General features: G+C 39.2%; 1 protein-coding gene across 2 annotated transcripts in view; it reads left to right on the top strand.

Annotated features, from left to right (window-relative positions):
• Positions 1-12,932, top strand: part of LOC106807367 (protein AF-10-like) — a 33,337-nt gene that overhangs the window by 11,893 nt on the left and 8,512 nt on the right. Inside the window, exons 1-11 of one of the 2 annotated variants that reach the window (XM_014809684.1) lie at positions 620-690; positions 2,904-3,007; positions 3,185-3,278; positions 4,541-4,657; positions 5,706-5,922; positions 6,171-6,239; positions 8,796-8,912; positions 9,735-9,845; positions 10,572-10,761; positions 11,214-11,293; positions 11,742-11,918. In XM_014809684.1, coding sequence (XP_014665170.1) covers positions 2,961-3,007; positions 3,185-3,278; positions 4,541-4,657; positions 5,706-5,922; positions 6,171-6,239; positions 8,796-8,912; positions 9,735-9,845; positions 10,572-10,761; positions 11,214-11,293; positions 11,742-11,918 — 1,219 coding nt within the window. In that variant the 5' untranslated portion in view covers positions 620-690; positions 2,904-2,960. Of the gene's footprint in view, positions 1-619; positions 691-2,903; positions 3,008-3,184; positions 3,279-4,540; positions 4,658-5,705; positions 5,923-6,170; positions 6,240-8,795; positions 8,913-9,734; positions 9,846-10,571; positions 10,762-11,213; positions 11,294-11,741; positions 11,919-12,932 lie in introns of those variants that run through there. The other variant, XM_014809683.1, reaches the window with a different exon arrangement.

Genomic DNA, 12,932 nt, shown 5'->3' with positions numbered 1-12,932 from the left:
TCTAAATCTTGTATTCTATGTTGCTTCACTATTGTTCGACTGAGATGTTGTTCATATTGAGCTAATTACAATCTGCCAGGTTATTAATTAAATCCATATAAGTTTGTCTGGAGGATGGTTTGCCAATAATGATAACAACACCCTCTCTCTGCTTTCCACGATGCATTTGCAGCACAATTTTCTTAGATATTCGAGGTTTGTCATAGAACAATATCAACCCATTACTCCATTCACTCCATTACCTGTTGTATGTTGATCTCTTGTTTGGACTGCTGTATTGCAATCACAAAAGCGGCTGCCAGCGTATTAAAATTTTCTATTCATTTATCAGTGCCTGTCTTACTGTGTATAATAAGAATATAATAATAAAATCCTAATATTAAAGTAATTAATAATAAGTAAGAAAAAATAGAATATAATAATTTTATAATTATTATATTAAAAAAAAAAAAATTATTAATAGGTATAATTATTTTTATGAATTGGATATTTATAAAAAACAACACGAAATTTTTCAGAAGTGTGAAGCTCGTGTTCTTCTAGAGTAAGGTTGCTTTTAAAGCTACGACGGACACGGGAGGGGGCTCACGTTGTCTGCGCCTTATATATACCTGAAGTACGCTTTGCCGGATGTGACGACAATGGAACCAATAATTCTGTCATTGGTTGCCACATGAGAGATTCAATAAGTTATGATAGCATGGATTTCATAATGCTATTGTGCTTGTGGGTGTTGTTGCTGTGCTGTTGTTGTTGCCATTGTTTGTCATTGCTTTTTTTCGTTGCACTGCTGTCACTGCTTGCTGCCTTATTATGATATTAATTATTGTATCCCGCGTGACGAAGTCGGCGACGCGGTATATTATGGTTTCAGTCTCCGCCAGCCGCCGCGCGCGTCCGACCCGCAGAGATTTCATCTGCGTCTATAAACTCGGACCCCTAATTGACCTAGCAAGACCAACTGGCGTATTACTTACACAACTCTTGGAGAAGGCTGCTGCCAGAAGTACCAGAAAACCAGGTCACTGCGACTTTGATTTGACTTTACCTTGACCTTGATGCATATTCCGTCGCTCTCATAACTCGGCCCTAATTGACTACGCCTACAAAACTGGTATAATTCACACATCTTGGCGATGAAGCAGTGAGCAGCGCTACAAACAGGTCCTGCGACTTATTTAGTCACCTTGACCTTGACCTTTGCATCATATTTCCCTCGCTCTCTATAACTCAGCCTATTGATCCTAGCACTTACCAAAACCTGGTATTACTTACACATCGATGGCGGAGAAGGTGAAGCAGCGTACCAAACCAGCGTCACTGCGAGCCTTTATTTGACCCTGTATCATATTTTCCCTTCCACTCTCCTAACTCGCCCCTATTGTGACCTGCCGCTACCAAACCTTGCGTATACGTTACACATCCTTGGGGAGAAGGTGAGCAGCGTACCAAACCAGGGCACTGCGACTTTATTTGACTTTACCTTGAGCCTTGATATATTTCCTTCCGCTCTCTAACTCGGCGCCCCTAATTGACTAGCGCTCCAATACTTTGTATACTTACCATTTGGCGGCAAGAAGGTGCAGCAAGACCGCTACAAACTCAGTCCTGCGACCTTATTTGACCTTACCTTCCTGACCTTGATCATATATTCCCTTTTTCGCTCTCTAACTTTGCCGCTATTGACTTAGCGCCCTACCAAAACCAGGCATCACTACACCTTACTTTGACCCTTGATCATATTTCCCTTCCGCCTCCCTACCAAACTCCGCCTAATTGACGCCTAGCGTTGACCAAACTTCGTATACTTACAATCTTGGGGGAAGGCGTGTGCCATACCAAAACCACGGTCACTTACGACTTTATTTGACTTTTACTTGACCCCTGCATCATAATTCCCTTCCGCTCTATAATTTGGCCCCTAATTAGCCATAGCCGAGACCAAAACTTTGGATATACTTACAAATCTTGGGCTGAGAAGGATCCTGTGTCGCGTACCGGAACCAGGCTCACTGCAACTTTATGGACATTGACCTTGACCTTCATCATATTTCCCTTAATGCTCTATAACTCGGCCCGGCTTAATGACATAGGGCGCCGACCAAAACTTCGTTATACTTACACATCTTTGGGGCGAACACAGGGGACTACATGTAGTTGAGCCGACAGACTGCCCTTTCTAGTTATGTTATGATTTCATCGTCATCATCATTATCATTATTGGCTGATCCTGTTGTACGCATTCACTTTACAGATCGCAGACGTGTTGTCCAATGTCGTTGTCTAATATTATATCCAGGAATATTTTCCAGTTTTGAACCTATCCTGATACAATGGAACAATTAAGCATCAGCACACATGTGTACTTACAAGTATAGTTATGTTGTGTTGAGTATGCATTCCTGTCGATGTCCGCATCATCGGATTCATTAACTCGATCATCGGATTGAACAGATGCTTCGAACAAGCGCTTGCGTTATCAAAATCATAATCGATTGTATTTCGGAGAAAAAGGAAAAATATCTTTATTTAAAAAAAAAAAAAACTTGAAACAAGAAACTTCGGCGAAAGTATGGAAATCAGCAGATATCATCGCACTATACGAGTTATCTTTTATTTAACAACAGTATTTATACACACAGACTATAAACAGTGCCAAATCAAACGGGGGGGGAGGGGGGCGGCTGTTGCAAAACAAAGAGTAAACAGGGCTAAACAAGCACATACATGCACACACGTACATGCGCACGACGTTACGCACACGCAGGCATTCAACACCCCGAGTAACCGATTGTAACCGATCATCGGTTACTTGGGTCCAACCGATGATCGATTACAAAATTACAACCGATTGACAACACTAGTATGCATAATATGTGCCCTAAATTTGTAGTGTTTTGTAGGTTTGCTACATTTGTGAAGAACAAGGCAAAGAGAGTAGAGCCACTCAGGGAGCATGCATGCAATGTAACAAGAGTGGTTGCCGGCAGTTCTTTCACGTAACATGGTATGCAGTAAAATTGTATCTATGCTAGCTAGGCTGACCACCTTGTATGTAAATAAAATTTTACTGTTTGTGCTAACTTCTCATGATTCTAAATTGCAAAGTAGGCAAAGTAGGCAAAGTAAATTGCAATTGCAAAGTAGGCTCGTTAACTTGCAACTCGTGTGGTTTGAATTGCAGTGCTCAAGCTGGAGGGCTTCTCTGTGAGGAGGCTGGTCATTTCTTGGACAATGTGAAATACTGTGGCTACTGTCAATACCACTATCAAAAACTGGTTAGTGTTTTTAAGCCCTGATAATTCCCTTTATTAAATGCTTTTGGGTATTTAAAAGTCATATATATATATATATATATATATATATATATGTTACAAAGTTACATTGATTAGGTGGGGTGCTAGAAGTGAAACTGATGCTTCTCGTATGGGAGAGGGAGAGAGTTGATACACGTGAGAGATTTAAGATGGCTAGGCAAACATATAGTGGGAGTAAATGTGTGTTGTGAAGTCTAGGCAAGAAGCAGGTTTTCATGTTGTAGATACTAGTAAAGGGTTGAGTCTGAGAATTAATTCAATATTACAATTAACGCACTCCCGATGAAAGGAGAGAGGGAAAAAAGGCAAAGTAATGATTTGGCTACTTTAAATTTAGTCACTCAATTTTAAATCTCTATAAATAACAAATAAACAATTTACTCTTTCAAAGTAAAGTTTGTAGATTAACATGTTAATGTGAAATTAAAAAAAAGTAAATTTGATCAAAGTAATTTTTTAATAGGATGGTTTGAAGCAGAAAATATTTGTGAGTAGAAATAAATTGATTTAGTATGTATGAGGAAAGTAGTTAAAGGTGACAGTAGCCTCTAGGATTTTACTGCATACAACTGTACTTATTGTATAACAAATCGTCTATACCCACACGTATTTGTTACCAGATACCTAATTTAATTGTTATAATTATTTACACATCAACGCTACGAAATTTGAACGGCGCCATGACACCCGCGACTGTGCTGCCACCCCGAAAAAGTTGCGTATTTGACAATTTATTTTGCAGGTTACAGACCGAGGGCTAATCACAAAAGTGCAATTATATTTATACCTAAATGCTATTTAACCGAACGATATTCATTTTAGGTCAAATTTATCCATATTATAACTGAAACTATATGTCGTTTATAAGATATTACAATCCTTTTGCTTTTAAATGAGTAAATAAGAAACACCCTCGGTCTGTAGCCCTTGGCTGGAAAGTGGTTTTGCACAACTTATCAGATCGTGCGCTTTGAGTGGCGCCACCGTCGTTGTAATCAAACTGTAGTCGTTAGTTTTAAAACATTTTTTAATAATATTTATAATGGTGATTGAACCATGAAACTTTTTATGTAGCGTAATTATAACCTAAATTAGCTGAAAATAACCCTAGAACCTAGAGTAAAGTCTCCCTTTAACAAGCCTTACCAAACCAAAGCAGATTTTGAAGGGCTCTTGATAAAACAAATTACAAATTTGCAGAGAAAATGTTTTTTTTTCCATAGCAAAAGAAGGACAACATCAAGACAATCCCAGCATTTAAACCAGTGCCATCAGAGGATGCCTCTCCTGAATCCTCCCCAGAGAAGAAAATTGATGTTAAAGATATTAAGAAGGAGAAAGTAAGTGTATATCCGTTGTATCAAAATACCCAAAAAATTGCAGATGCATACAGTATTGCCACATGTTACAGAAACTCAGGTAATAGCAGTTTGACCATACTGATTACATAGTTTGCTAATTTGGCACTCTGCATATTATTAACTTTCAGCTTGGGGTAGGAAACAAATGTTTGCTCTTAAAGAATTTTTGCATTTTCCTACACAAAATTCACAGCCAGCTCTCAAAAAGTCAGGTGGTATAGCTTTGAAATGTGGTGGTAGTCTGTTAACCAGTTTCTTGCATTGAGAGGAAACACATACACAGTGCATATGGAATATTTGTGTTCCTGTTAGCAGTGTCATGCCTACACTGTACTAGAAGTAGATGCTACTAATTCTCACTGGGTGTTACATAATGAAATAATCAATATATGTGTTTGACAATGTTTACTTGCTTTCATAATTGTACTCATGTAACTTAATTGGGGTACTTACAACTGCTGACTCTAAAATACACCATAGTAACATGTCTCTAATTATCATATAAGAAAACCATGATTCAGGTTCAGGATATTCTCTTTATTAATTATTTGCCTGGAATGCACTACTTCGATATTGTGGGGTATTACTGCATATTTACATTGGGCTTTTCTATTATAAAACTATAATCTGGTATTTAAAATTAATTCATTACATAATTTTAAATGTTGCAGCCATATTCTAATGCTTATGTAGTAAACATTTACTCTGTTTGAGTTATAACCCTTTAACAGTTGCCCAAACTGTTGACATATGCAGTTATTCACTCGGTTTACTTCATGTGCATCATTATACGGCACTATAATTTCAAGATTATGAAGTTTTGAAAATAATAAACTTTGTGCCTTAATTTTGACCGTTTGAGAACATTTTCTGTTGTTTTAATAGAGCAATCTTGCTCTCGGGTTATGATTATATTGTTAATTCAATAAAAAAAGGACTTATTTGTGCATGTTTTCCAGAAATCTAAATATTGAGGGTATATGTGGTAGAGTTTGTATACTGATTACATAATATGATATTTTCAAAGAAAATAAAAGAGAAAAAGCCATCAGTGACATCTGAAACGGTGTCTGTGACGAACTACACACCAGCACTGAAAGCCAGCGATAGGCTGCACGAAAAAGACGAGTCGAGTTCAAGTTCTGCAGCTGGTACACCAAAATTCACAACAGCAAACTTCATCGAGACCATAATCACACCAAGTAGTGCCAACTTTACTGAAGGTTTACTCGAGAAAGAGAAAGGTTAGTCCTATAAAATGAATATTTAACTTCACAGAATACAGGTAGAACGTAGAATATATTTAGTGTAAAAAGGGGTTGGCTTAATGTGTTAAAAGTCTGTTGGGAAAACGGCCCATATGAGAAATGTTAAATCACTGTGGAACAGTATTGTGTGTGTGTGTGTGTGCGTGCGTGCGTGCGTGCGTGCGTGCGTGCGTGTGTGTGTGTAACTAATGTGTACATATTTGATTATGTTAATTTCAACATAGCGAAAGGGAAAAGCTCGAGCAGGAAATCAAGTGTTGCAGGAACACCACCACCTGTTATTAAATGTGAAGGTGAGAAAGTTCTCCATCATTATTATGTTGACTATTAAGCATGTGGCAATAACCATCCTGTCTGGAGTAGAATTATCTTTGCAATTGATGCAAATTGATTATTATGTTATAATTATATTAACTATGTTTGAAATTATGTTAAACTGTCTATCTAACTATTAGTCAGTTGGATGCTGAGAGGTATACACGTGTTATCATCATTTAGCTCTTGAATGTAATTGTATCCCCCGCGACGAAGTCGGCGGGGATACTATGGTTTCATGTCTGTCCAGCCGCCGCCGCTGCCGCAGACACTTTCCCTTCCGCTCTATAACTCGACCTCTAACTAATTGACCTAGCGTGACCAAACATGGTCTACTTACACATCTTGGGGAGAAGGTGCGCAGTGTACCAAAACCAGGGGCCCGTTGTCAGAAACATCGTAAAGTTAATGCTAATGTTAATGCTACGATAACACTTACGACTAATGTTAATGCTACGAGAGTAGCGTTGACAGAAACACATCGTAGCTACGAGCAAACTCACGATAACAGGAACTTCATAATTTCATGTCACAAGGCTGCTGATTGGATGAGAATCCGATACAATTCATTTTCTAAACTTTTATTGTATCACCAGTATTTATGATATTTATTGATTGGTAACCACTTATTTTGATGAAATGAACGTGGTCATGAATTTATTCTGGCACAACAAGACAAATCTCCATGTACACGAGAGCGAGGAGTTGTGGCGCATGGCAATTTAACGAGAAAAATGCCATAGCCATTTTGTAATGTTTGTTTTGTTTTATCAGCGATATTATGTTTTGACGTGTTTTTCAAGAAAAAATTTTTATTCATTTTATAGAATATAATATCACTATATATTGATATTAGTTCGTACACTATTTCGTAGTGTAAATGTGTTATTTTCAATTATATTAAAGTTATGAGAGGGTTGGGCTCTTCGTAATGTTAGAGGTATTTGCAAGATTTTTCGTTCTGTGAACATTACGATGTTTTATGTCACGGTTAACGAGTGGAGTTATGTAAGATAATGTTAGAAATTTTGTTTCTGACGTGGCCCAGTGTACTACGACTTTTTTGACCTTTATGTGACTTGATCCTATTTCCTTTCCGCCTTATCGGCGCTATTGGCTAGCCCCGTACAAATTGCGTATTCGTATCTTGGGGAAGGTGTGTGCCGTCCACCAGGTCCTCGACTTTTTGCTCTTGGTTCCTTGATTATTTTTCCTTCGCTCTATACTCGGCTATTGCTACTAGTAACATTTTGGGGAGAGTGTGCGCGGTACGAAACAAGGTTACTAGACCTTTATTTGCTTTCCTTGATCTATTTCCTTTGTTATACTCTTCCCCCTATTGTAGCGCTACCAATTGGGCTTATTACAATTTGGGGGAAGGTGCGAGCGTACCCCCAAAACCAGGTCTAGCCTTTATTTGCATTGCTTGACTTGATCATTTTACTTTTGCTCTATAACTCGGTCATTGACCTAGCGCTACAACTTGGATACTTCCATCTTGAGGGAAGGTGCGCAGCGTACAACAGGTCACTCGACCTTTATTTGAGCTTTACTTGCCCTGATCATATTTCCCTTCTGCTCTATACTCGGGCCCTAATTGATCTAGCGCTACACTTGGTATACTTAAATTTGGCGGGAGGTGCGGCAGCGTCCCAAACCAGGTCATACGACATTTATTTGACTTGACCCTGCTTGATATATTTCCTTGCTCTAGTAACTCGACAATTGACCTTGGCTGACCAAACCACCCTGGTTACTTACATTTGGGGAGATGTGTGTCAGTTACAAACCCGTTGCGGCTTTTATTGACTCTTGACCTTGACATTTGGTATATTTCCCTTCGCTCCTATACTCGGGCCCTATTGACTAGCTGGGAGCAACTTCGTTCTTAACATCTTGGGGAGAAGGGTGTGTCGCGTGCCAAAACCCCTAAGGCAACCAATTTTAACATACTTGCACATCTCAGACAGATGAGTTGTGTAACAAACCTTTGTCTTTGTGACTTATTTGACTTTACCTACTTTCTACGTCCTTACAGAGATATTTCATTCATACTAGATCACGGGGGATACATGTAGTTGGCGACAACTGCCATTTCTAGTTAAAGCAATGGTTTCTCATCCTTTTCCAACACTGAACATTTACCAACATTGCTTGCTCAATAGCAAGTGTATATACTATAATTTATATATCAAAACACTTGCGTTTGGTTGCTCAAATTGTCATGTTCAAATTCTGTTGTAGCAACCCTCAGGAATGCAGCTGCAAGTTTTTAGTTCACTTGCTGTTTTATAGGCTATAATAGAATGAATTCATGGTTGTTTTTATAGTGGATCGAGTAATCAGTAATGTAGCCGTTAGTAGGTGAGACCCAAGTTGTTTAAATTTTTAATTTTAGTTGAGAGATAATAACTTTCAAGCTTAGTATATTGAATATCACACATTTTCTGCATAATTTCATATACATGTCAACAATCCTTTAACCCTGGTCCTATAGCACATGTTAACACTCTCATGGGATGGATCTGTTTCAGTTAAAGAGTCGTGTTCTATGATGGCAGAACCTTTGAATACATTATTGGCAGACAGTGGGAACATGTTGCCGAGAACTAATATAGCAGCAGCACACGACACAGAAAGTCAAAAACCAGGTATGAGATTTGTGCTGCAGCTATAATCTTGTCCGTGTGTCGTACTTCTCCTAGGTGGATATTGCTTAAACAGAGGCATTGCCCTTCCAGGTCCTTGCTTACTGCCCATGCATTCTTACTAGGTGAACAGATTTAAAGTGACAGTCATTCCATTATAGTAATATTGAATAAACTTTTTAACCGTTCACCCTTTAAACTAACTTATATCCTGCAATAATCACTTATTTAGAATTACATATACATTCTAAATATAAATGTACTCCATAATTCGAGGAGTTAATAGGAAATCATTTTCATATAAAGGTAGTCATAAAGTTTAATAGGTTTTCGTAACAAAATAACCAGTTTGTTTTAATAGGTTGTCACGCAGTGAGAGTATTGTGTCTGTATCATGGAAAGTGGTAGTTAATCCTACCACTTTGTGCATGTGTGCATGTCAGTGTGGGTGTGTGGGTGTGTGGGTGTGTGGGTGCATCTGTGCGTGTGCGTGTGTGCGCGCGTGCGTGCGTGGGTGTGTGGGTGTGTGGGTGTGTGGGTGCATCTGTGCGTGTGCGTGTGTGCGCGCGTGTGAGTGTGTGCGTGTGAGTGTACCTCTACGCATGCACCTTGGCCTTTAGCGGTAGATGTATGACTTTATAACTGACTTGAAAAGCACTTAAATTATATGCAATGTATCTACTATATGTTTCCAAGTTTCACGAAATATACTGCTATATTCTTAGCTAGCTACCAGTACTATGCTGTCCATAAATAAAGCCCACATATACAAGAAAAGTGTAAACATGCATGGACAACACTATTAATTTTCTTATATGTTTTCAGGTGAATTTTCACCTCACTTAGGCAAAGATATAGGAAATGTGACGATTTCATCCACAACATCTGCGGACGTAAACAAATCTACTGCACCCACATTTTCACCTAGCTTGTCAGGTAATGTTCTGAGCAAGCAGAGATTTCTTCTTCTTTTTTACGAAATATGCTATTTTTTTAAACAGATAACAATGAAGAATGCACATGAATTCTCGACTTCTTTTTTATTAGCCGAATTTGTTCACATTTTGCTGTCAGTAAGGAAGGAAATCTGTACACATTTCAGCTAATGGTATGTCAGTCTGGTATGTCAATGGCTAAAAGTGAAATCAGGTGATATAAATTCATGTCGTTTATAGTTGGTGTGCTTATATGATGATGGCATGGATAATCATTATTGTAGTATTACTACGATCTTATCTTGCCTCTTTTGGGCATGCAAAATATATCTTTGCAAATTTATTCTGTAGGGCAACCACACTTGATACTGTAAAGTACAGGCATAGAATTGTCACAAGGCCGAATGAATTTAAAAACCAAATGTACAAATGCAAGCTTTAAGTATATATCGTCCAAAAGTTGCTCCCCGAATGGTTGCAGTGGTAGTGCCCAGATGTGTTGTACTGCTATTGTAGTACTAGCTTTCTCTTGCACTCAGTCCTCCTCGGATAGGGATTCTGACACCTACTACTCTCAGACTTAGTCTGTAATAAGTTGAACATAGGGAGTTAATTTAGAAGCCCATATTATACTGATTTTATTTGTTTTTATTGAAGGAAACAGGTAGATGTGACAAGCTGTGATATATGTAACTGTTGGTGCAAGCCTTTTCTGATTGTCTGCCAGGTAATGGTGAGCAGTCTGGTTCGACACACCCCTTGACACATGGTGTCAAGCGGCAGAAGTCCCAGAGTGGTGAGAAAAGAAAGCAGAAGGTGAAGATAGCAAGCGAAAAGAAAGGAAAGCTGCCTACTGGGACTAAGATGATGAAGGACCTTTTATCAATGAGGCCGCTGTCCCCAACAAATTCTTGCAGGTGTTAAACCATTCTTGCCTGTCTTCCTTCTCTTTATCTGTTGCATTGACCTCGTTTGTCCTTGCCCAGTATTCAAATGGGAAAGGCCATCAATTTCGTACCCATGTCATTGTAAAACATACGAGATTTATGCCTAGTTTGTCTACTTTGTATACCCTATTAGCGTTCTGTGTTAATGTCAACAAAGGACAAGTTTTTGGGAGTAACACCTATTTTATCACGTAGAGAATTATCGCCAGTGTAAGTATTTATAACCAATTTTGGATCTAACTGAGACACTTTATTTTCATAGAAAATTATCATTTGGTGGCCTCCACATTATTAATTATACTGGCAATGAGTAGCTTTCAAACATGTTTTATCACTCGCTGATGTAACATAATTAAATCAGTAATGATATGGTGATGATGATAATAATAACAATAATAATAACATTAAGAATGTTATTGCAGCACAGCCATAAACAATCATTCCCATGCAGCGTCTTCACCGGACATCACGAAAAATTTAGAGAATGGGCCAGTACAGTCAGGTACAAGATTTAGATAAGATTAAATTTCATGGTGCACGTAGTCTAGTATTATCATAGTAATTACGCTTATGTATCTTGAATTCAGCAAGAAAGAATTTTCAATATTACAAGCATAAATTTGTACTAGCAAACAGCTAGGTAAAAATGCAGTTTTACCTTGTGATTTTTAGTGCTCCTTTATAGTACACATTGTTGCTGTGTCATCATTTATCAATTATCAATTAATTGCACCTGTGCTATGAATTGCTTTGCATATGTTTGTTTTTATTACCAGCTATATTGTATTACCGTGACTATCTTTCAACGTACGTACGTAGTGATATTTCTCTGTTAGCACAAAAATCAGATGTTCTTATATTTACATTGACGAATGTTTTTAACAGCATTGGAAAAAACTACTGCAGTTTTTGATGTGGTGTGTATGTGACACATGATTCATGCCTTGCAGCAATGTCTTCCTCACAGTCCTCGATGCTGATAGGGCCACAATTGCCTAACTTGTCCTCGTCCCAGAACTCTCAGGCTGCAGCTCACGTCTCATTCCCCACAACAATGGAGCAATTGTTAGAGAGGCAGTGGACTCAAGGATCTCAGTTCCTCATGGAGCAATCGCAGCATTTTGACAGTAAGGCTATCATACCTCAGAAGAATTTGTATTGAAACCTATTCGAAGCATTGTGGGATGAGTGAATATGCTTATGTTTATGCCAAGTATAAATTATATGACATCTCGTATTGTTGGGGAAAAAACCAAAACATCTCACTGTGCCCAGTGTTGCTAACGTTAGAGACTGAGATCATGACTAAAATGCACATTTAACCTACCTTAGGAACTTTCCGGAGGGAAGTGATTTGTTTATTATATCAATCAATTATTCAAGCAGTGCAAAGTTACAAGATTTTGAGTTTAATGACATTGTTTTCAGTTTTCCTGTTATTTTCTCTATTATTAGCTCATCTGACATAGTCAGATGCAGCTTGTAGAATTGCATGATTCTCTGTGCGTGCGTGCGTGCGTCCGTCCGTCCGTCCGTGCGTCCGTCCGTCCGTCCGTCCGTCAACAGTTGGGCACAAATCTAAACGGCTCGACGTACGGATTCGAAAGTCGGGACGTAGGGGGTAATCCGAAAACGAGTTGGGATGTCGAAGCTGGGGGTCAAACGTCAAAGGTCAAGAGGTGTACAGGCATGAAAATTTTCCGGATTTCCGCTTTTCCCCCGATCCCAGAATTGTTTCCGCGTTTTCCGTTTTTTTCCGAGTTCACGTGCAGCATTCGTAATCTACCACGGGCATATGTACATGCAGGCGCACGGTTTATCGATCGTCTACTGCGGCTGGCAGCAAGCTAGACTGGTACCCGTAGCCGTAGACGTGTGTGCGTGAGCGCGTGTGTGCGACATGTGTGCGTGTGCGTGCACGACGTGTGTGCGTTAGCGCGTGTGTGCGACGTGTGTGCGTGAGCGCGTGTGTGCGACGTGTGTGCGTGAGCGCGTGTGTGCGACGTGTGTGCGTGAGCGCGTATGTGCGACGTGTGTGCGTGAGCGCGTGTGTGCGTGAGCGCGTTTGTGCGACGTGTGTGCGTGAGCGCGTGTGTGCGTGAGCGCGTGTGTGCGACGTGTGTGCGTGAACGAGTGTGTGT

Source organism: Priapulus caudatus, unplaced genomic scaffold (assembly GCF_000485595.1).
Source record: "Priapulus caudatus unplaced genomic scaffold, Priapulus_caudatus-5.0.1 Scaffold210, whole genome shotgun sequence".
NCBI classification, from domain to species: domain Eukaryota; kingdom Metazoa; phylum Priapulida; class Priapulimorpha; order Priapulimorphida; family Priapulidae; genus Priapulus; species Priapulus caudatus.
This window is presented reverse-complemented; position numbering and strand designations above follow the sequence as displayed.